Raw genomic sequence first — 22,257 nt, 5'->3', positions numbered from 1 at the left:
ACAAAATGATTTATACTAACTGCAAACTACTGAGTACTTCCTGTTTTCCTAAAGACACCATCACTTCCTCCCTTACCTCTTCCTCCTCAGCTTGCAGTCTTTCGGATGGAAAATCTTTGCCTTTCTGTATTTTTTTGTTTTTGTTTTTACATACAGCTTTAACAAGCAGGAACCTGGCAAAGCCACAGGGCTCAGGAAGGAGGGAAAAATAGAGAGGAGCCTTGTTTAGTTTTAGTTTAAGGTGAGGAGAGATCATGGAAAGGAGAGAAAAAGCATGGGGAGGGGGGGAGGAAAAATTTGGTTGCCTCCTGAATTTTCTCTTTTAGCCCACAGATCAGTCCAGACTACCAGCAGACAATGATAGAGAAGAAAATCTTTAAAGTACTGCTGGTACATAAAACACTGTGCCATTTGTAGTTCTCAGTCTAACAAAACAGTCTAAAACAAAACAGAATTATCCCCTTAAAACTGAGGAGAGGAATGATAAAACTATTATACATGCTTCTAACTGAAAAACCTCTTCCGAGGAAAGGAATTTGAACTGCCAGAATGAGCAGACATATATACACCCAGAGAAAACAGAATGGTCTTCCAAAAACTCCTGGGTGGGATTCTGGCCTGATATATGGAACCAAGGAAAGAAAATTAGATAAGAACCAAATTTTTCCTTCCTTATTGTCCCCTCAGTTCAGACAAATAGGATGGTAACAAAACTTCTCTAAACTGGGCAGGAATCTGAAAGACCCGCTTGAAGCACACTCCCCAAATACCACTGAATCTAGAGCCCGGACATCTGGTTTATAATGCCTGGTAAAATTATACAAAAAGGACCAAGTGGCTGCTTTGCGAATCTCTTGCGAGAACACCAAAAGATTCGGTCCAAGATGCAGCTCACATCTTAGTAGAATGGGCAAGAAGGCCCATTGGAATCTGCAGACCTTTGGAAAGGAAGGCCAAGGTTATTGCCTCTTAATCCATCTGGCAATGTATGCCTTAGAAGCCTTCTCCCCCTTGTGACCATGAAACAATACAGATGTTGTAAAAACTGTTTGTAAGCTTCAAATACATCGAGAGCCCTGTGTACGTTTAAAATATGAAATTCCTTAGCATGTGGGAAAGAAGTATCCAACTTCTGAAAAGCTGGCAATTCCACAGATTGGTTCATGTGGAATGACAAAACCACTTTTGGCAAAAACGACAGCACTGTTCTAATAGAAACCCCATCCACAGACAAATGAAGAAAGATCTCTGCATGATAATGCCTGTAACTCAAATTCACCACGCTAAAACAGTCAACAAAAAGATGGTCTTCCAGATAAGGTCTTTCTAGGATGCACTTTTCAATGGTTTGAGAGGCAGTTTACACAAGGCTCTCAACACTTAAGATTCCATGGCAGAACCACTCATTGAAGCAGGAGACACACGCTGAATTCCTTTTAAAAATCCTACTACATCCAGATGAGAAAGCCAAGGAAGACTTATGAAACTTTCCTCTAAAACAGCCCCCACTTGAACCTTCACAGAACTGAGTGCAAGATCCTTCAATAAACTTTGCAGAAAAGAATCAATCTGCAGGACTGGAGCATGAAGCAGAACGATGTCCCCCTTGACACCAGTTCTCAAATACCTTACAAATTCTTATGTACTCTAGAGCAATGGTTCTCAACCAGTGTGTCGCGACACACCAGTGTGTCACCACACTTCCCGGTCCCCCGCTGACCCAGCTGCTCCCCGGTCCTCCTCTGCCCGGGCTTAAAATGCTGTCAGCCCGGGCGGAACGCGGCAGGACAGCTGGAGTCAGCGGCACCGGCATGGTCTCTTCTTCCCGCCACACCCCTCTCCCCCGTGGCCCGGAAGAGGAAGTGGTGAGCAGCAGGTGCGTGCGCTGGAAGAAGAGACCATGCTAGTGTGTCAGCTTCGGCGCGAAGAAGAGAAGAGAGGTGCGGCCGGAGGAATGAGCAGCGCGGCTCAGACAAAAAGGAAGAAGAACGTCAACCCCCACGGCCGATGGGACTCCTCCTCCGCGAGGGCAGAAAATGAAGGTTAGGGTTGGGAGGAAGAGGCTGCTGCTGCCACTAGTTCCAGGGAGGGAGGGAAGGAGAGAGAGTGAATGAGCAAGCAAACATGTGTGTGATTGAGAGCCTGTATATGTGAAAGAGTATGTCTGTGATTGAGAGCCTGCCTGTGTGAGAGAGAGCATGAATGTAAGTTTACAATTGGGAACATATATGTGTAAGTTTGTGATTGAAAACCTGTTTGTGTGAAAGAGTATGTGTTATAATTGAGATCATTTGTGTGTGAGAGATTATGTGTATGTATGATTAAGAGCCTGTGTGTATATGTAAGAGAGAGATGTATGTATGTGTGATTGAGAGCTGGTTTAGGTGAGGGAGCATGTGAGTATGTGATTGAGAGCCTGTGTGTAAAAGAGTGAGAGAGAGCATGTTTGTAAGCATGTGAAAGAGAGTGTGTGTGAGAGAAAAAGACAGCATATATGTGTGTGATTGAAAGCCTGTGTGTAAGCGTGAAAAGATAGACAGCATGTGTGTAAATGTGTAATTAAGAGCCTATATAAGTGAGAGAAAAAGCATGTGTATATGAGTGACTGAGAGCATGTGTGTATAGGTGTGTAATTGAGAGCCAGTGTGAGAAAGAGCGTTGGTATGTGACAGAGAGAGGAGGAAGTTCCAAGCAAACCACCCCTCCTCCTGCTAATTCAAAACAATCTCAGACACCTGGATATCAAACCCTTCCAGGTATGCAGAGCAAAAACATTTGTGTATCCTTATTTTTCATTACTGGGTCTTTGTGTCTGCTATTTTGAAATATTTTATTGGTATTAGAAATTTTTTATATGAGTTTTTAATTATTGGATATTCCACTCATCAGCTGTTTCGAAATAATCTGTTCTTTTTGTTGTATGGTTTTACTGCTACTGATTTTATAAGAACATAAGAAATTGCCATGCTGGGTCAGACCAAGGGTCCATCAAGCCCAGCATTCTGTTTCCAACAGAGGCCAAAAACCAGGCCACAAGAACCTGGCAATTACCCAAACACTAAGAAGATCCCATGCTACTGATGCAATTAATAGCAGTGGCTATTACCTAAGTAAAATTGATTAATAGCCATTAATGGACTTCTCCTCCAAGAACTTATCCAAACCTTTTCTGAACCCAGCTACACTAACTGCACTAACCACGTCCTTGGCAACAAATTCCAGAGCTTTATTGTGCGTTGAGTGAAAAAGAATTTTCTCAGATTAGTCTTAAATGTGCTACTTGCTAACTTCATGGAATGCCCCCTAGTCCTTCTATTATTCGAAAGTGAAAATAACAGAGTCACATCTTGTTTTATAAGGATGGGTGATGTTTCTTTTTTCCTTTATTACACTGCATACAGAGACTTTGGCTTGTTGCAGTTTCCAATTCAGTTTTTTCTGCATGCTTCTAGTTATGCGTTTTGGTCTCTTTATTCTTTGTTAGGTGAGGGTCAGTACATGTGACTCAGGTGAGGTTTTCTGCTGGCGTGTAGTTTCTGTGTAGGGCTCTATAGCAGCCTGACATGGTCTGTTTTCCTAATATGAGATGTATTGGTGTCTTAAGGTCTGGTGTAATATTTTCAGTGTTGCCTTTTCTTAGGTAAGGTGTTTAATGTTAAGTGCTGGAAATTGGTGCTGTTTTGGTATGGGATGTTTACTATTTATGCAATTTCTGTTCAGACAGAATATGTATCTTTTCCTTGTGTCATTTTAAACAATAAAAATAATTACCGGACCGTTACTTTTTATTTTTGCCGTGAATTGTAATGAGCAGTGTGTCACACATGTGAGCGTGGCCTGTCCGGTGTGTCACGATGGGAAAAAAGGTTGAGAACCACTGCTCTAGAGAAGTAAAGGGTTTCCTAGTCTGAAGCAAGGTCATATTTATTTTCTCCAAATAATCTTAATCCTTCTCTCAAAAGCCAATGTGCAAGATCATTTATCTTGCAAGTGATCCCCACCTGCTCCAAGATGACCAAATCCTGCTTCAACAGGCCAAGAATATGACTGAGCCATAGGAAGCCTTCTAACTTGATATTCATGACATCTGGGCCACTCTGAGCTACCAGTGCTACTTTTTCTCAATGCCTTTCTATGCGTCTGACAACCTTGCCTATCAACAGCCAAGGGAAAACATAGCAGAATTTTGAGGCAATGGCTGAGAAAGTGTATCAAGCCCCTGTAAGTCTGCCTGCAACTAAAAAACGTGGAGGCTTGGCATTCATTCCGAATGTCATTAAATCCCAGTGGGGCACTCCCCAGGCTGGCTTGATCAACATTATCACTTTGCGTGGCCCAGAGTATTCCTGCTTAAGAGTCCACCTGTATGTTCTCCACACCAGCCAAATGAGATTCAGACTAAAGCTGAAGGTGGTGCTCCACCCAACGGAACAGTGCTACCTCCCAGGAAACCACCAGGTTCTTGGTGCCTCCCTAATTTAAGCTACCAGTTGGCACTGTCCAACACTCCCAATGTTTTGTTGCAGATAAGCAGATGAAAGCATCTTATAATGCTTTCCTGATCGCTTGTTTCCAAATGACTGATTGACCACAAAGCTTTTGCCACTGACCAGACACTGTGCCATCTGGCCTTGCAAAATGGCTCCCCTTCCTTTCAGACTGATATCTGTGATCACCATCATCCAAGTCAGAATGTCCAAGTCCATACTTTTGGACATACTGTCCTAAGAGCCACCAAAAGTGACAAATCTCAAACTCCACCAACATTTTACTCAGACATACAGCGGCCTTCTCAGCTTTATGTGAACAAAGACTCAAGGAACCAAATCTAGCATAGATGCCATGGAGCCGAGAACCTGAAGATAATCCCAGGACCTGCGGCTCTTCAAATGTAAGAAGTGATGAATTTGTCCCTGCAGTTTTAGAATCCTGCCTGAAGAAAAACACTTTGCCGATAATGGTCTCGAAATTCACTCCCAGATATTACAAACTAATAAACCAGTTTGCTTTTGCAAAATTTATTGTTCATTTTAATTTCTGCAATTTCAGCACCACTTTGCAAAGAGTTGACCATCTTCTTCTGACTTTGCTTGCATTACCCAGTCGACCAGATAAGGGTGCACCAAAATACTTTATTTGTGAATGGCCACCGCAACTACCACCATCACCTTGGTGAATGTATGAGGAGCTGTTGCAAGATCAAACGGAAATGCTCAAAAATGAAAATGTTGCCCTACAACTTCAAACCTGAGGAACCCCTGATCTCCCCAAATTGATATGTGGAGATAGGCCTCTGTTGGATCTAAAGATGCCAGAATCTCTCATTTCCTGACTGCAGCTATTAGAGCATAAAGTTTCCATCCAAAATCGAAGCACCTGTATGGATGCATTCACTTGAGATCCAAAATGGGCTAATGCGTGCCCTTTTTTGGCACCATGAAATAAATGAAATTACCTACCCCAGCCTCTTTTCACCTCTAACTAGAATCACTGCTTCTATGTTCAGAAGGAGAAGCAATGTGGATTGGACAGCAGCTTTTTTCACTTTTGAAATGCACAGACACCCCATGAAAGCCTTGGGCTCTGGGCGCACAAAGTCTAATGCGTAATCATACCATATGACAGACAGGTCTACTTCTTCGTAAAAAGGAGAATTGCCCCCTAATACAGGGACATGGAGAGTAGACCAACTGAAACTCATTGCGCTCCCTAAGTTCTCCTGAACTAGTGCTCTCCCGAGATGTCTTACCATCCCCCTGAAAGTACTGGGATTTGCCTCCATACTGATGAGAGGAAGAAATCTTCCTTGGAAGATAATGCAGATTTTTGTAGAATATCTACCTTTGGGGAAAAGCCTGCTGGTCCTCCTCAGGCTTATCTTCCAGAATCAGACATTGGAATTTGCCGCACCAGTGTAAACAGGCTCATGCCATGAAACTACTACAAGTCACCATCCAGATCCCCAAGGCAAAAACCTCAAGCATTCTATTAAGATGGATTTCCATCTTCTGTTCCCTAGAGTCTCTAAGGGCTGCAGAGGCCCCAGACAGAATCATGGTCTTCCTAGTAGCCAAAACTGAAGTATCCATCTTGGGCAGCTTCAATAACTCCAACACATCCTCCAGTAATGTATACAGCTTAGCCATAGCCCTACCTACCCTTCAACCAGACTCTTGAGTATGCCATTCCCTAACAGCACTAACTGACCGATGAAAAGGGAAAGCCTTAACAGGAGTCCTGAGCACCTCTCCTTCATGCTCTGATTCTATCACAGACTCCTTAATTCTCAACTGCAAGGTCTTGAGAAATTATCCTGGCAACTCCTCTCTCTGAATGAGAGAGACCACATTTGAATCATCTCCCTCTCAACAGGGATCCCTCTTCCTCATCCCTGGGGGGAGGGGTCTCCTCTGAGGAATTCCCCTTCACATACTCACCTAAATTCCCAGAGTCCTGATTTGAGTCCAGGCATTTGCTTCCTTTTCCCCACCATGATTTGATCCAGACACCTCCCAAGGGTCCTCCTTTGGTGAAAGATCCTCTTTAGTAGAACTCTGTGGAGTACCCATGGGGAAACATCTGAATCCATGTCTGGTAAAAGAGGGCCAACCCCCTTATTTCCCAGGCACTGAGATATTTCTATCTCTGGGGATAAATGAGGAGAGTAGTAGCTCTCTCAATCACAATCCCCTGCACCGTGGGAACTGAAGCTAAAATGACTGCAGTCCCCACGTTGCAGAGTTCACCAGCACTGCAGATATCTGTACTCCGTGGCTGCTGTTTCTTCACTCCCGTGGCAGAACTGGAGGCTCCTGAAATGCCCTCTTCGCTAGCCGAACACCACACAGCCCCAAAGTGAGGATTTTACTTTTTTTTTTTTTTCATTTTTTATTTAGAAGTTCTCAATAATTACAAATAAGATATCCAGAAGGATATTATCCTTCTGTAAACTTGTATTACCATACAAAGAAAAATGCAAAGAAAAATAGAGACATCACATTGACATATTTCAAGCAGAGAATTAAGGATAATGTATAATTTAAAAGAAACATTACTTATACTTCATTTCATCCATAATGGAACCCATTTTCTGCAGGTCTTTTTTTAAAGGAGTCCAGGTATTGTCTTAATTGTTCAGGTTGATTAAAGACATATCTAGCATTCTGGTATAAGATCAAACGACATGGAAATCTAAGAATGAATTTTGCACCCCTCTCCACAGCTTCGGTTCTCATTGAAAAATTTTCTCCGCCTAAGCTGTGTTATACATGCAATATCAGGAAAAATTCTAAGACACTGTCCATAGAAATTTATCTTCTGGTTCCTAAAATACAACCTTAACACCGCATCACGTTCAGAAAGAAATACAACTGGACAATTAAGGTAGCCCTCGTAGAAGCATTCATTTCACTTGACTTCTCTAGTATATCAGACAAATTTAATTCTGTATCTACTTGTACCTCAGAGATCTGCTTTTCTCTCTCCTTGATTCTGGGGCAAATAATATACCCTTGAAAAGACAGGAACAGCTGTTTCTGGAAACTTCAACACATTTGACACATTTTGAACAAGTCAGTTGGAGAAACAAGGCTAATTTTGGTTTTAGGTTCAAATTTTTCATTTGGTTTTCTAATAGCTCTAGCTTATCTGTACTAATCTTTTCAGACTTGATCAAATTCAATTGGACTTTTTCAAGATCTTCCACCTTGTTTTCAGAAACTTTCATTTTTGTTTCTAATTTCTCTATCTTAGAATGAGTTTCCTTATGTTGATTTAGCACATCTTGAACTTTAATCGTTAAATCATGAATAGATTTCTGCATAAGGAAAATCATAGATCCTATTTCTTCTAGTGAGAACTTTTTTTAAAGTTAAAGGTACTGTTTCCTTGGGGACTATAACCTGTACATTCTCCCCTCCCTTTCCTGCAGAAGCCCTCTGTTCCAGGTGAAAAAACTTTTCACCAGGATTTTACTTTTATGGTCCCCCACATGTGAGGCAGCCATGTCCTATGCTCAGCAGGAGCTTCCATTTCCTCATCAGCGTGCCAAAAATCAGGTCCCAGCACCGCGAGCCTCAGAGTCCCAACACTTTCTTACTGCAGCAAACAGAAGATCTTTCTTCTCTAGTCTACACCATGGACCAACTCCTGCCTCCAGGATCCTTTCAGGAACTGAAGGCCTATCGTTCCCACAGCCAACTCTCATCCAACTAATGCTGAGTTCCCCCACCCCCCCACACACACTTTTTTTTTCTTTAAAGGAACAGCATTCCCAGGAAAAAATACTTTCAAACCAACCCCAAAAATACTTCCCTACAAAAATAGCAATAGGGAGCCAGAAAGAGATGAAGGTAGGGAATGAAGGAGCCAGACCACTGGCTAACAAAACCCTTTTTAGGATAGGCACCAGATATTTAAGGGCCACCAACCCCTGCTTTCCCCTACTCCACCAGGGGCATGGTCCCAAACCAGGACCTACCATCCATGGGAGACATTTTGGTCTTCCAGTCCAACTGCAGGATCTCCATCTCATCTACTGGAGACAGAAAACTGAGTAACTGCAGGTGGCATACTGTCTTATGTACCAGCAGTATTTTAACGTTTTTCTTCTCTGTCTCCATCTACTGGTAGGGGAGAAAATCCACTTGGTCTGGACAGATCTGGGGATAAGGAGAGGGTAGTTCAAGCAAATGTATCAGGAAAAATCATGTTCCAACACTGGATGCCACCTGATCCACTGATTGTGCTCAACTGAGGGAAGAGTACACGACTTTCACCTCAGGAATTATCATCCAAATTTTTTACTTCTTCACCATGCCTCCCCTCACAGCAAGAGAAGCTTGCCTGCCATCTGCTGGAGACAGAATACTGTATATAATTACACAAAGGGCATTAAATACAACTCTCTATAATCTTGTCATGAAATTACACAAATTTAGAGAGACAGTTTGAATATAACAAACATACAAAATTTATTTAAATTCACCCAAATGTACACCTATATAGACAATAAAAACTGAGCTAGCACACTCACACATTCATACCCACATATTAAAAAACATGTTTTTTGAGATATCACATACAAATATAGTCTTTTGCTGTAAATACATTACATCCATATACTTCCTTCACAAACAATCAATAAAGCATGTCTCATATATTGCCATGATTTTTAAAGCTGAGACAGTAGGAATTATACATCTCAGCTTTAAAAATCATGGCAATATATGAGACATGCTTTATTGATTGTTTGTGAAGGAAGTATATGGATGTAATGTATTTACAGCAAAAGACTATATTTGTATGTGATATCTCAAAAAACATGTTTTTTAATATGTGGGTATGAATGTGTGAGTGTGCTAGCTCAGTTTTTATTGTCTATATAGGTGTACATTTGGGTGAATTTAAATAAATTTTGTATGTTTGTTATATTCAAACTGTCTCTCTAAATTTGTGTAATTTCATCATTCGGAGACAGAATACTGGCAGGTTGAGGTCAGCATGGGAGCCTATAAGCAAACCTGTTAGTCTGTCTCCATCTGCTGGTTGGGAGGCATAACCCATGCATCTGGACTGGCCTCACTGGATTAAGAGGAACCTTCATTCAAATAAGTTATATAAGAGTGGTATAAATATGGCAATCCACAGTGCTACAGGACAACACACACTCCCTATAAACCCTTCCCAATCTAGAAAAGCAGTTTACTTTTAAATCGTGCTCCTGATGCAGCTCTGCTAATACATTCATGATGGCCATTGTCCAGGGATTTGGAGGACGGAAAACCTAGAATAAAAATGAGAAAGTTTCAACAAAATCAGTTAGAAAGTTATTTACTTACCATATCTTCTATTTGAAAAAAAGAAAAAGCCTATTTGGTTCATCTAGTTTGCCCATCTGAGTAACTTAGGTGACTAAGAAATAAGATGGGGCAATTATTGAATGCTGTCTATGTAGATTTGACCTACATAGGAGGCTCAAACTAAGCAGCTTAGAGATGGAGCCCAAAATGGTTAAATTAGAACTGGAGAAATTACTTACCTGATAATTTCGTTTTCCTTAGTGTAGACAGATGGACTCAGGACCAATGGGTATAGTGTACTCGTGCTAGCAGTTGGAGATGGATCAGATTTCAATCTGACGTCAGCACGGAAGTGCAGAAGCTCAGTATTCTTCCTTGCAAAGCATTATGGATATATGTGTGATTGACTGATTGATTAACTTTAATGAGTTTAACTCTGATAACTTAGGTGCAACGTAAACATTTTTGATTAATTGAACTGGTTGATTGACTATAGCTGGAGACCGCCAGTATCTTCAACCGGAAAGCGTCGACACCTGGCAGGGTGGATGCCCTATGTAAAGGAGAAACATGGTTTACCTTGATTTGATGAACAACCATGTATAACGGCAGCCGAGGGTGGGCTGCTGAGTCCATCTGTCTACACTAAGGAAAACGAAATTATCAGGTAAGTAATTTCTCCATTTCCTAGCGTGTAGCAGATGGACTCAGGACCAATGGGATGTACAAAAAGCTACTCCCAAACTGGGTGGGAGGCTGCCCGAGGTCCGCTTAGGATAGCTCTTGCAAATGCTGTGTCCTCCCGGGCCTGAACATCCAGACTGTAGAATCTGGAGAAGGTATGGATGGAAGACCACGTTGCCGCTCTGCAGATCTCGGCAGGCGACAGCATTCTAGTTTCTGCCCAGGAGACCGCCTGCGCTCTGGTGGAGTGGGCCTTGACCTGTAGAGGTGGTGGTTTTCCCGCTTCTACGTAGGCCGCCTTGATGACTTCTTTGAGCCAACGCGCAATGGTTGCCCGTGAGGCCGCTTCGCCTTGCTTCTTCCCGCTGTTAAGGACGAACAGGTGGTCCGTCTTTCGTACTGGTTCCGACATTTCCAGGTATCTGGATAGCAATCTGCCGATGTCGAGATGGCGTAGGGATCGACCTTCTTCCAACTTCTTCAAACCTTCCATGGTTGGTAATGATATGGTTTGGTTGAGGTGGAAGTGTGAAACTACTTTGGGTAGGAAGGAGGGAACCGTGCGTACATGGATGGTCCCCGGGGTGATTCTGAGGAATGGATCCCGGCAGGACAGCGCTTGTAGCTCTGAGATGCGGTGGGCCGAGCATACGGCCAGCAAGAACACCATCTTCAGGGTTAGTAGACTGAGAGACAGGCCTTGGAGGGGTCTGAAAGCGGGTCCGGCTAGGAATTCCAAAACTAGGTTGAGGTTCCACAGGGGCACTGGCCACTTCAGTGGTGGGCGAATGTGTTTGACCCCTTTCAGGAATCGAGAAACATCTGGGTGTGCGGCAATGCTGTTGCCCTCGCTCCTGGAACCGTAGCATGACAGCGCTGCCACCAGAACCTTGAGTTGAGGGACAGGCCCTTCTGAAGTTCATTCTGTAAGAATTTCAAAATTATGGGGACTTTAGCAGAATGTGGTTTGGTGCTGTGATCTTCGCACCAGGCTTCAAATACTCTCCAGATTCTTATGTATGTTAGCGATGTGGAGAACTTGCGTGCTCGGAGGAGGGTATCTATTACGGTCCCCGAGTATCCCCTCTTCCTCAGTCGGGCCCTCTCAATGGCCAGACCATAAGAGAGAATTGAGCTGGATCCTCGTGGAGGATGGGGCCTTGTTGTAGTAGGTCCCTGTGTGGGGGCAGGGGTAGAGGATCCCCTGCCAGTTGTCTTCTCATGTCTGCGTACTAGGGTCTTCTTGGCCAGTCCGGGGCCACTAGAAGAACTAGGCCTCTGTGTCGCCGAATCTTGTAAATGATTGCGCCCAGCAGGGGCCATGGGGGAAAGGCGTATAGCAGGGTCCCCGGAGATCAGGTCTGTACTAGGGCATCGATCCCTTGTGACTGAGGGTCTCGCCTGCGACTGAAGTATCTGGATACTTGAGCGTTGGATCTGTTCGCTAGCAGGTCCATGTCCGGTGTCCCCCACCGATCCACTATCATCTTGAAGGCTGTTGATGACAGCTTCCATTCTCCCGGGTTTAGGCTTTCTCTGCTGAGGAAGTCTGCCGTGGTGTTGTCCTTCCCGGCGATGTGGACGGCGGAGATGTCCTGGAGATTTGCTTCCGCCCAGGTCATCAGGGGGGCTATTTCTAAGGATACCTGTTGGCTTCTGGTTCCGCCCTGCCGGTTGATGTATACAACCATGGTGGCGTTGTCCGACATCACTCTGACCGCTTTGTTTCGGAGTCTGTGGGCAAATCGCAGGCAGGCTAACCTGACTGCCCGTGCCTCTAGTCTGTTGATGTTCCACCTCGACTCGTCTTTGTTCCACCACCCTTGGGCGGTTAGCTCTTCGCAGTGTGCTCCCCATCCGCTTAGACTGGCATCTGTGGTGAGCAAGGTCCCGGTTGGGGAGGATATTCTTGATCCCCGGCTCATGTGGTTGGACTGTAGCCACCATCGTAGCTGGGTCCGCACTCTGGTCTGTAGAGGTAGATGTATGGTGTAGTTCTGTGATCGTGGGCTCCACCGAGATAGGAGTGAGCGCTGCAAGGGTCTCATGTGAGCTCGCGCCCATGGTACCACTTCCAGTGTGGATGCCATTAGACCAAGGACTTGTAGATAATCCCAAGCTGTGGGCCGGGTGGCGCTCAGCAGAGTCTGGAGTCGGTTCCGCAGCTTTGATCTCCTCGTGTGGGTTAGGCTGACCTTGTCCTCCTGGGTGTCGAATTGGACTCCTAGGTATTCCAGCGACTGCGATGGCTGTAAGGAACTCTTGTTTGTATTGACTACCCAGCGTAGGCTTTCCAGTAGTGTTAATACTCTGTTGGTTGCTCGGTGGCTCTCCTCCGGTGATTTTGCCCTGATCAGCCAATCGTCCAGATAGGGATGGACGAGGATTCCTTCCTTCCTGAGTGTCGCTGCTACCACTACTATTACCTTGGTGAAGGTTCGCGGTGCGGTGGCTAATCCGAAAGGTAATGCCCGGAATTGGTAGTGTTGGTTCAGGACCTTGAAGCGTAAGTAGCGCTGGTGTTCCTGATGGATTGGGATGTGCAAGTAGGCCTCTGACAGGTCCAGGGATGTGAGGAACGCTCCTGGCTGTATTGCACGTATGACTAACCGCAGGGTTTCCATGCGAAATCTTGGGACCCTTAAGGTGTCGGTTGACTGACTTGAGGTCCAGGATGGGCCTGAAGTGGCCTCTTTCTTGGGTACAATGAAGTAAATGGAGTAATGTCCAGGATTTCTCTCCCGTGCAGGCACTGGGGTTATGGCCTTTAGGGTCAGGAGTCTGGTCAGAGTGGCCTCCACTGCCGCCCTCTTGAGGGGGGGTGGCAGGGAGATTCCACGAACTTGTCCAGAGGAAGTCCAGGTAGTACCCTTCTCGGATGATGGCTAGGACCCACTTGTCCGAAGTTATCTCGACCCATCTGCGGTAGAATAGGGTTAGTCTGCCCCCTATGGCTTCTTCCCTTGGATGGGTCAGCTGATTCTCATTGTGGGGTGTGGCTGGGACCTGAACCCGAGCCGGTTCCCCTCTTGCTGTATCTGTTCCGAAAGGACTGGTTTCTGGCCGGAGGACGAGGTGCTTGGTAGCTATTCCTGTAAGGGTTGAAGCATTGTGAGCTTCTGCCTCTGGATGGCCTGGGAAAGGGGCGCTGGTTTCTCTTTGACTTGTCTTCTGGCAGACGAGGTAATGGAGAGTCGCCCCATTTGTTAGGCAATTTCTCTAGTTCGCTGCCGAACAGGAGGGATCCCTTGAAGGGCATTCTTGTGAGGCGTGTCTTGGAGGAGGCGTCGGCCGACCAATTTCGCAGCCAGAATTGTCTCCTGGCTGCCACTGAGGATGACACTCTCCTGGCTGCTGTGCGTACCAGATCGGAGGCAGCGTCAGTGAGGAACGAGAGAGCTGATTCCATTTCTTCTCCCGGGGTATTGTTCCTGGCTTGAGATAAACAGGAACGTGTCACCACGGTGCAGAAGGTCGCAATTTGTAGGGACATGGCTGCCACCTCAAAGGCTTGTTTCAGTATGGCTTCCAGGCGCCGGTCATGTGTGTCCTTGAGGGCCACCCCTCCTTCCACTGGTATGGTGGTGCGCTTAGCGACTGCGCAAACTATGGTGTCCACTTTGGGGCATGCTAGCAGCTCCTTGGCTGCTGGGTCCAGGGGGTACATGGTGGATAAGGCTCGACCCTTTGAATGAGGACTCTGGTGCATTCCACTCCAGGTCGATTAGCTGTTGTGCTGCCTGTAGGAGGGGAAAACGGTGGGCCTCTAGCAGCGGGTTCATTCTAGGTTCCCCCGGGGTGCCTTGGCCCGGGATAGCGAGTTCCGATAGGGATTGAGATACCAGGTCCGGAAGATCCTCCTTTGCGAAAAAGCGTCTCATGGTTCGATGCGGCTCTGTCCCCGAGGGAAGTTCTCCCTCCTCGAGGGGCTTGACTTCTTCCTCGGAGTAATCCGTGTCCCCGTAGGTGGGGCTTCTGGGAGGTGGGAGCCTGTGCCTAGGCCTCGAGGGTCCTGGGGCATGAGGGTCTTCCGGTGGGTATGGGTCCGCTCGGAACTCAGACTGCATCCTGACAAAGGCGTGAATCCCTTTGAATAATTCCACCCAGGAGAGCGAAGCAGGTTCTAAATTGAGGGGTGCCAGGTCTCTGGGGGTCCCCGTCTGAGGTGTTTTCTGAGGAGCTAGCACTTAACCTTGGGTGAGACTGGCCATGGCCTGGAGCTCCCAGGGCCTCCTCACATTGGGTGCATAGGGCGTCTGCTTCCTTGCTCTGTGCGGCTCTAAGGTGGCATGCTGAGCAGAGGCCTAGAGCTATTATGCCTGACTCTGGAGGTGCCGCTTCTGAGGACGCGTGGGCTCTTATGCAATCCATTGCGTCAGATATATATATGCGCCGGTGCGCTCCCAGCCGTAAAAATGCGCTTTGTAAGATGCGCGAAGCTTATGCGCGGAGGATTATTAATGTGCGCCTGTAATACTCGCCCAACACTCGGCGCCCAAAATACGCGCCCAATTATCGGCGCCTATAATACGCGCCCAAACCTTGGGCGCCTAGCTTAAATATGCGCCCAACTATTTTCGGGGGCCTATGATACACGCCCGCTAACTTGTGCACTTAGGTTTATTTGAGCGCTCGAGCGAGCGGAGGGCAGCGAACAAAGCCAAGATGGTGACGGCGAGCAGGCAGGCAAGATGGCGACCTCCTTGGAGGGTCTCCACGTGGGCAGACCCTGTTAATCCTCGATCTTCGGAGACCAGTAAATAAAGGATTTACGCCTTACCTTGTCTTCGGCGCTTCCTGGTTGCGACCTGGGCGGTCTCCGGCTGCGGGGGCAGAGGGTGATTACCTTCACCGCCGCATTCGAGGAAGTGCGCCCGCCGCCTCTAAGCCGCGCCCAAACTCGTCTCACTCGGGGGCTAAGTCCTCGCCGCGAACGGCTCCGGACCGAGGCTGCCTATGCCGCGCCCGAGCCCTTCTCACTCGGGGGCTAGGTCCCTGCCGCGAATCGGCCACCGGACCGAGGATCTTACCTGCGAGGGACCACGGAAAACACCTCGGGAAACTCAACTGGGGGAGGGACCAGAGGGTATCACCGCAGGAGTGCGGGGCTCGTCTTCAGGTAGGATTTTTTTCTTTAAAATTTGGTAGAACGCTCAGCGAGCGTGAGATAGCTCCTAACTGCTTTGGTGACGGAAAATACTGAGCTTCTGCACTTCCTGCAGGGGTATATGTACTAGCTGCTGACGTCAGATTGAAATCTGATCAGTCTCCAACTGCTAGCACGAGTACACTATACCCATTGGTCCTGAGTCCATCTGCTACACGCTAGGAAATTATGGTTGAGTGATAGACAGAATGTATAGTAAGAGTTTACACCAAGAAAAGAAAAGTTTCAGTGGTGTGCCTCAGTGATTAGTCCTGGGGCTAGTTCAGTTCAATATTTTCATAAGTAATACTGCAAAGGGGTTAGTAGGAAATGTTTGCCATTTTGCAGAAAATAAACAGTGGTAAAGTGCTTGGCAATTAAAATCCAATGCAAAAAATGTATTGCCAAGCATCTAGGCAGCTGAAATCCAAGGGAGCAGTAAATATTTATTTTGGGAGAGAATGGGGAGCATAAGATTCCTCCTCCCACTCCCGGTCTGGCTTGGGCAAACACTGTCAATGTTAAAAAGAATAACTTGTGTTACCTTTCCAATCTGTAATTAATTTATTTTCAAATTGTCAACAAATGGGAGATCAATTCTTTCATTAAGATTTGTATAAACAAATTGAAAGATGTTCTTATGTATCACAACTTGTAAGGCTTCACACTAAAATGACTAATGGCAGAGAAACTCACCACACTCCTGATGCTAGACTCTAAGACTTTGGCCACAAAGGGTACAACATAAAGCAGCTCCTGCTGTCCTTTCATATAGGCTTCCAGAAGCAAAGATTTAACACCTAGGTCCTGCAAAATAAGTAAACATTAAATGAGAATGATTTCCACTAAAATCACTACACACTAGCATTAGTGATCATCTACACTGCTGCTACCTTGAGATGCAATTTCTCAGTAAAAAGACAACTATCATGATCAGCCTTTTGAATGCCTTTGGATGTATTAACTTTAACAGAAGACATCTAAGGATGTTTGGCAGATAAATGTTTGAAGCCTATTCTTTAAACTTCCAATTAGCTTCTATGATGGACAATTCTGGTCATTTTAAAATATTTTAAATATATATTTATATATTTCATATATATTATATTTATATATATAAAACATTGTACCTAGTTAATCTGTACATAATTTACCTAATTCATATAGTTTCCTTTCCTATGTATTATAAAGTTTTTTGTTCTATGTAAAGGCCCTCGCCTAAATAGTTTCAAGTTATCTGTAAACCGATACGATATGCAAACGGTTGTCGGTATATAAAAAATTCTAAATAAATAAATATTTTTTATCAGTCCGCAAAATGAGACATTTAAATAGTTACTTTCTGGTAGCTTCAGTCAAGTTTCAGTTCAGTATGTTTTAAATCACAGGTTAAAGTGTGGAAATTTTGGAGTCTAGACAACAGGGTTTGGCACCATCCCTTCAGATCAAGGGTAACACCCAATCACATTACCCCTGCAAACATGGAAAAAATAAGTTAGATTGATGAGGGAGAATTCATCCAAATTGATATGGTGAACTAGTGCAACAGGAATTGACCTAGTTAGGCCAGAAGTCCTATTGCATGTCATTTAGCCACACCATTATGGAGTGCAAGGATATAAAGCTAAACCTTAATGGATGAATGTTAAATGGTATAATTAGATTGCGTTCCTTCCAAATGAAAGAGCACACTTGTCCAATTTGTAGTATATGGTGAACATGTGATAAAAGTAACAACTTTTTTGTAGAAAAATTAAATTTTGGAGGGATAGTTTAAAAGTGTGCTGTATCTTTAAATCTTGTCTCTGTGTGGAGGAAATAGGACATTTAGGAAGGAGAGAGACTGCTGAGAGAAGGTTCTGGTTCATGGAGCTGGTGAGAGCCTCTCAGCTGCTGAGTTGAAAAGTCACATTAGTTAACAACCCATCTTGGGAAATGAGATGCACTCCCATGGTGCCATAAACTTAAGTTACTCTTCAGGGCTGGAAACTCTGGCTGAGTCTTTCCCCTCACATTCTAGATCCTTTTTCTATTGGGGGTGGGGTGGGGGGAGGGAGAATATTTATTCCAGGGCCAGGAGTGACTTGCTTTCTCTCTCCCTAAGTTTGGGGAGTAGTGTCTCTTCCTTTATGTGAGTGTGCAGTATATATTAAGCACAATAAGCGTGCGGAGTCACTTGTTTAGTATCCAAAAAGAAAATCTTTACTGTGGGTAGTCGAAATGTACAATGGCAGTAAAACAAAATCCTGTGCACCACAATGTGTCTCTGTTTCTTACATTCTTTCTCCTCTATCTGTGCACAAATCTCTGAACCAGGGCTAGGAAACTTCCACCTTCCAGAGATTGGTTAAGTGGCACTCCCAGGTGGGCAGGGCCTCCTTTAGCTAGGAAGAAAACCCCTTCCAACTCCTGGTAAACTTGGTCAACACTGTTCTTTGCACAGTCAAATCCTTCCCCCCCCCCCCCCACCCCGCGGGTGAAGACACTAGATGAGTGACCTCTGTGATCTTTAGTTTGCTCTCACTCATGATTAGGTGATCTTCGGTTACTTCTTTTGGGCTCTCAGTTTCTCTCTGGATCCCAGGTGGGAAGGATCCCTTGGAAACACACAATTAGCCCTGCTCCAGTGAAGGAAGGAGGGGGCAGCCAAAACCTTCTTCCTGGGTCTCAAAACTTAACTCTTTTTCCCCTTCAAAAGAGGTTAACACTGGAATTCCTCCTTGCAGCAGATCACTATCATCTCCATCATCAAGAGTAGAGAGGGCAGGTCTTCCCTAACCTGAGCAGCCCCAAAAACAGGGTTCCCCCTGCCCTGAGCCCAGGTGGTGCAGTCTCTCACAAGGCTCCTACCAATAAAATTTAAAAAACCCAGAACCACCCAGAGGGAACATCCCTATCAGCCAGTGTGTGGACTAGTAAAAGAACCCCCTCCTAACCCCGATCAAGATTCCTATGTAGGTTGGGCCTGGTTCCTCAATTGGGCCTGAAAACAAAAAATCACCAAAAGAGAAGTCACTACCAGCAAACCATAAGAGACTGCCTCAACTCCCTGAAGAGGGCTGCTTTAACAACCCTTCACAGGGGGATGGCCATTCCAGCACTCTCAAAGTGAGGAGGCTGCATTTGAATGGTAACTTCTCCCCATTCACTAACCTATATTGTTCTAAGGGTTCAGCCAGGCCTTAATGGTACCCGAACTAGGTGTCTTATATTACATTTCACCTGATTCAAATTGTACAAATTACAGGTGCCAGAAACATTTTTGAAAGATCAGGTGGTCTCTAGTGGGACTGTTGTATGCCTTTCTGTATTCTGTTATTAGTCTTCTGAACTACTGAATCCTATTTGGCAGTCAAGACTGGAGACTTTCTTGCTTTTGAGCTGGTGTACGCCTTCTGTAAATAAAGTCAGTCCTTTGGATCATCAATCATGTGGGAATTCTTTTTTTGAGAGAGAGCGGGCTGTCATGCAGTTTCTCCCCCAGTTTCAAGAGGGTATGGAGTCAGGATAAAAATTCTGCAGGAAACAAAATACAAAATAGAATCTTTATGGATACAAATTTCTGGTGAAGAGAGGAATAAAATAGTAGTGGGTGTGTATTACCATCCAGCTGGCCAGAATGAACAGACAAAAAATGCTTAAAAAAAATTAGGGAAGCTAACAAAACCAGCAGCATAGTAATAGGTGATTTCAATTACTCCAGTACTGACTGGGTGAATGTCACATCATGGCATGGCAGAGGTAAAATTCCTAGAAGAGATAAAACGCTGCTTCATGGAATAGCTAGTACAAGAACCAATAAGAGGGGAAACTATTTTAGACCTAGACCTTAGTGAAACAAGATTTAGTGCGATAAATAAGTGTTGGAGCCACTTTCAATAACTGTCACCACATGCTCAAATTTAACTTTCAAAAGGGTGACTGATAAAATGAGGAAAATGTTAGGAAATAATGAAAGCAGCAGCTGCAAAGGTTAAGAGTTTACATTAGGCACAGATCTTATTTAAAAATACCATCTTGGAAGTCTAGACCACATGTTTTCCATGCATTAAAGGCAGAAGGAAAGAAATGACTACTGGCATGATTGAAATGGAAAAGGGATCCCAATGAGGAAAACAGGAAACTGCATATGTACTGTAAGTTAGATGCAAAGCACTGATAAGAAAGGCAAAAAGAATTTGAAAAAAAAACTTGTCATGGAAGCAAAAGCTTGTAATAACTTCCAGGTATATTCAAAATAAAAAGCCTGGAAGGGAGTCAGTTGGACCATTAGATGATCAAGGGGTAAAGGGGGCACTTAGGGATGTCACTGCCACACGTAAGATAGGAGAATCCAGCAGTCACTCAACTAGAATGATGTATATGACAGGATCCCGAACATAGAGCATTCAGCTAGATTAAAACCAAGAATGGGAAACCAATAGATGATCATTGACTATATCTGGAACGGCAATTTTTGACCAATCCATTGCTCATACAGCCACTGAAGCAGCCCAGTTTATGCAGGCGAAACGATTTGCCTTAAGACCATTTTCTCTTACCCCAATATATTTTGTTTAGCATAAGGGCATTGCTTATATATTTTCTTATATTGTTTCTTTATGTTATCTGAAATAATGTTGAATTTTTTTTTTAACTTCAATAAAAATAAAAGTTTATCTACAGTACCTGAAAACTAGACAGTTGCCAACGTAATGCTAATTTTTAAAAAGGGACACAGGGATGATTCAGGAAACTACGGACCAGTTAAGTCTGATTTCTGTGCCAGGCAAAAAGTTAGAAACTATCAAAGAATAAAATTACTGAATTTGTGGTTAGGCATAGTTTAATGGGGAAATTCAACATGGATTTAGCCAAAGGAAGTCTTGCCTCACCAATCTGCTACATTTTATTTTGAGGACATAAATAAGCATGTAGATAAAGATGAGCCAGTTGATATAGTGTATTTGTATTTCCAAAAAGCATTTGACAAAGTCCCTCATGAGAGCCTTCTTAGGAATTGTCAAAGCTGCTCACCCCATAAAAACGTTGCTAGTAGTATTATTATCCTTAACATTCGGCGTGGGGGTAAATCTGCATAGAGTGGCATATACTCCCTAAGAAACTAGCTGGGCAGATTGGATGGACCATTTGTTTTTTTTTTTATATTTGAAGCTTTTATTGACAAATTTGCAAATACGTTACAACATGTAGACCAGATAAACAAGATTGTCAACGTTTTTCCAGTTTTCAGTTCTAAACCCTCCCTTTTCCCCCACCCCCCTACCAAACAGGCTCCAATATTGCATAAAATAGCATATAAGTCATAAATAACATCAGCTGTCCACAAAATATATATATAGAAGACTTAGAAGTGATAAGACATTAGCGAGAGAAAGATTATTATGGATATACGATACATAATTTACAGTACTCAATGATAGCCATCAGTAAGTAGCAAAGTTAGGAATAATAAAGTTAATCGCATTTATATAGAAATGAAATGATGACGGCAGAAGACGACCAAATGGCCCATCCAGTCTGCCCAGCAAGCTTCACTCATTTTTTCTCTCATACTTATCTGTTTCTCTTAGCTCTTGGTTCTATTTCCCTTCCACCCCCACCATTAATGTAGAGAGCGGTGATGGAGCTGCATCCAAGTGAAATATCTAGCTTGATTAGTTAGAGGTAGTAGGGGTAGTAACCGCCGCAATAAGCAAGCTACACCCATGCTTATTTGTTTTTACCCAGATTATGTTATACAGCCCTTATTGGTTGTTTATCTTCTCCCCTGCCGTTGAAGCAGGGAGCTATGCTGGATATGCGTGAAGTATCAGTTTTTTTCTTCTCCCCTGCCATTGAAGCAGAGAGCTATGCTGGATATGCATCGAAAGTGAAGTATCAGGCACATTTGGTTTGGGGTAGTAACCGCCGTAACAAGCCAGCTACTCCCCGCTTTGTGAGTGTGAATCCTTTTAAAAGTGCAACGTAAAGATACCAATAGGTAGAAACTGCAAAGGGACTCAATAGTTGACCTTAAGTTTTAATATGAAGTTGGCACCAAGAAGTAAAAGGTTCCCATGTCGCCTGATAATTAGATAGACGATGGTGGCGAAGAGCTGTAATATGCTCTAGCTCTCGTATGCTGTGGAGACGACTGATAAGGGACTGTCTAGCCGGTACAGTGGGACTCTTCCAATAACAGGCCAATACTGTACATGCTGTTAAAAATATTTGATGGCATAATCTTTGAGAATAGGAATTTATATCCACAAAGGGTCTTCCCAGTAGTATAATTGTCGGATCAGCAGGTTCAGTTCTTTTTATATCCCCTGTTAACAATTTCCATATTATAAATGTTCAATGTATTAGACAAAGGAAATGCCTGATTTCCTGCATTTTTTGTTTGAATGTAAACAGATGTGATATGTAAAATCGAATACCGGTACATAAAAATAAATAAATAAATACAGTCGACCCTACAATCTGGGAAACTCATGCTATTACCTGGGTCCAATAGGGAAGTATCACTGGACATTGCCACCATATGTGCAGGTAAGTACCAGTAAGTCCGCACTTCCACCAACATTTAACATCAAGCATGAGGTACATGGTATGCAAACGGGTGGGAACGTAATGCCATCTGTA

The 22,257-nt window shown here is 44.2% G+C and overlaps 1 protein-coding gene across 1 annotated transcript in view; it reads right to left on the bottom strand.

Moving 5' to 3' along the window:
* The window catches only part of CNOT1 (CCR4-NOT transcription complex subunit 1), a 987,642-nt gene that overhangs the window by 358,969 nt on the left and 606,416 nt on the right, over window positions 1–22,257 (bottom strand). The window contains 2 exon segments of the mRNA XM_029609242.1: window positions 9,707–9,784; window positions 16,327–16,437. Of these exon segments, the coding sequence (XP_029465102.1) occupies window positions 9,707–9,784; window positions 16,327–16,437 (189 nt within the window).

This window comes from Rhinatrema bivittatum, chromosome 7 (genome assembly GCF_901001135.1).
Source record: "Rhinatrema bivittatum chromosome 7, aRhiBiv1.1, whole genome shotgun sequence".
Taxonomy (NCBI): Eukaryota; Metazoa; Chordata; class Amphibia; order Gymnophiona; family Rhinatrematidae; genus Rhinatrema; species Rhinatrema bivittatum.
This window is presented reverse-complemented; position numbering and strand designations above follow the sequence as displayed.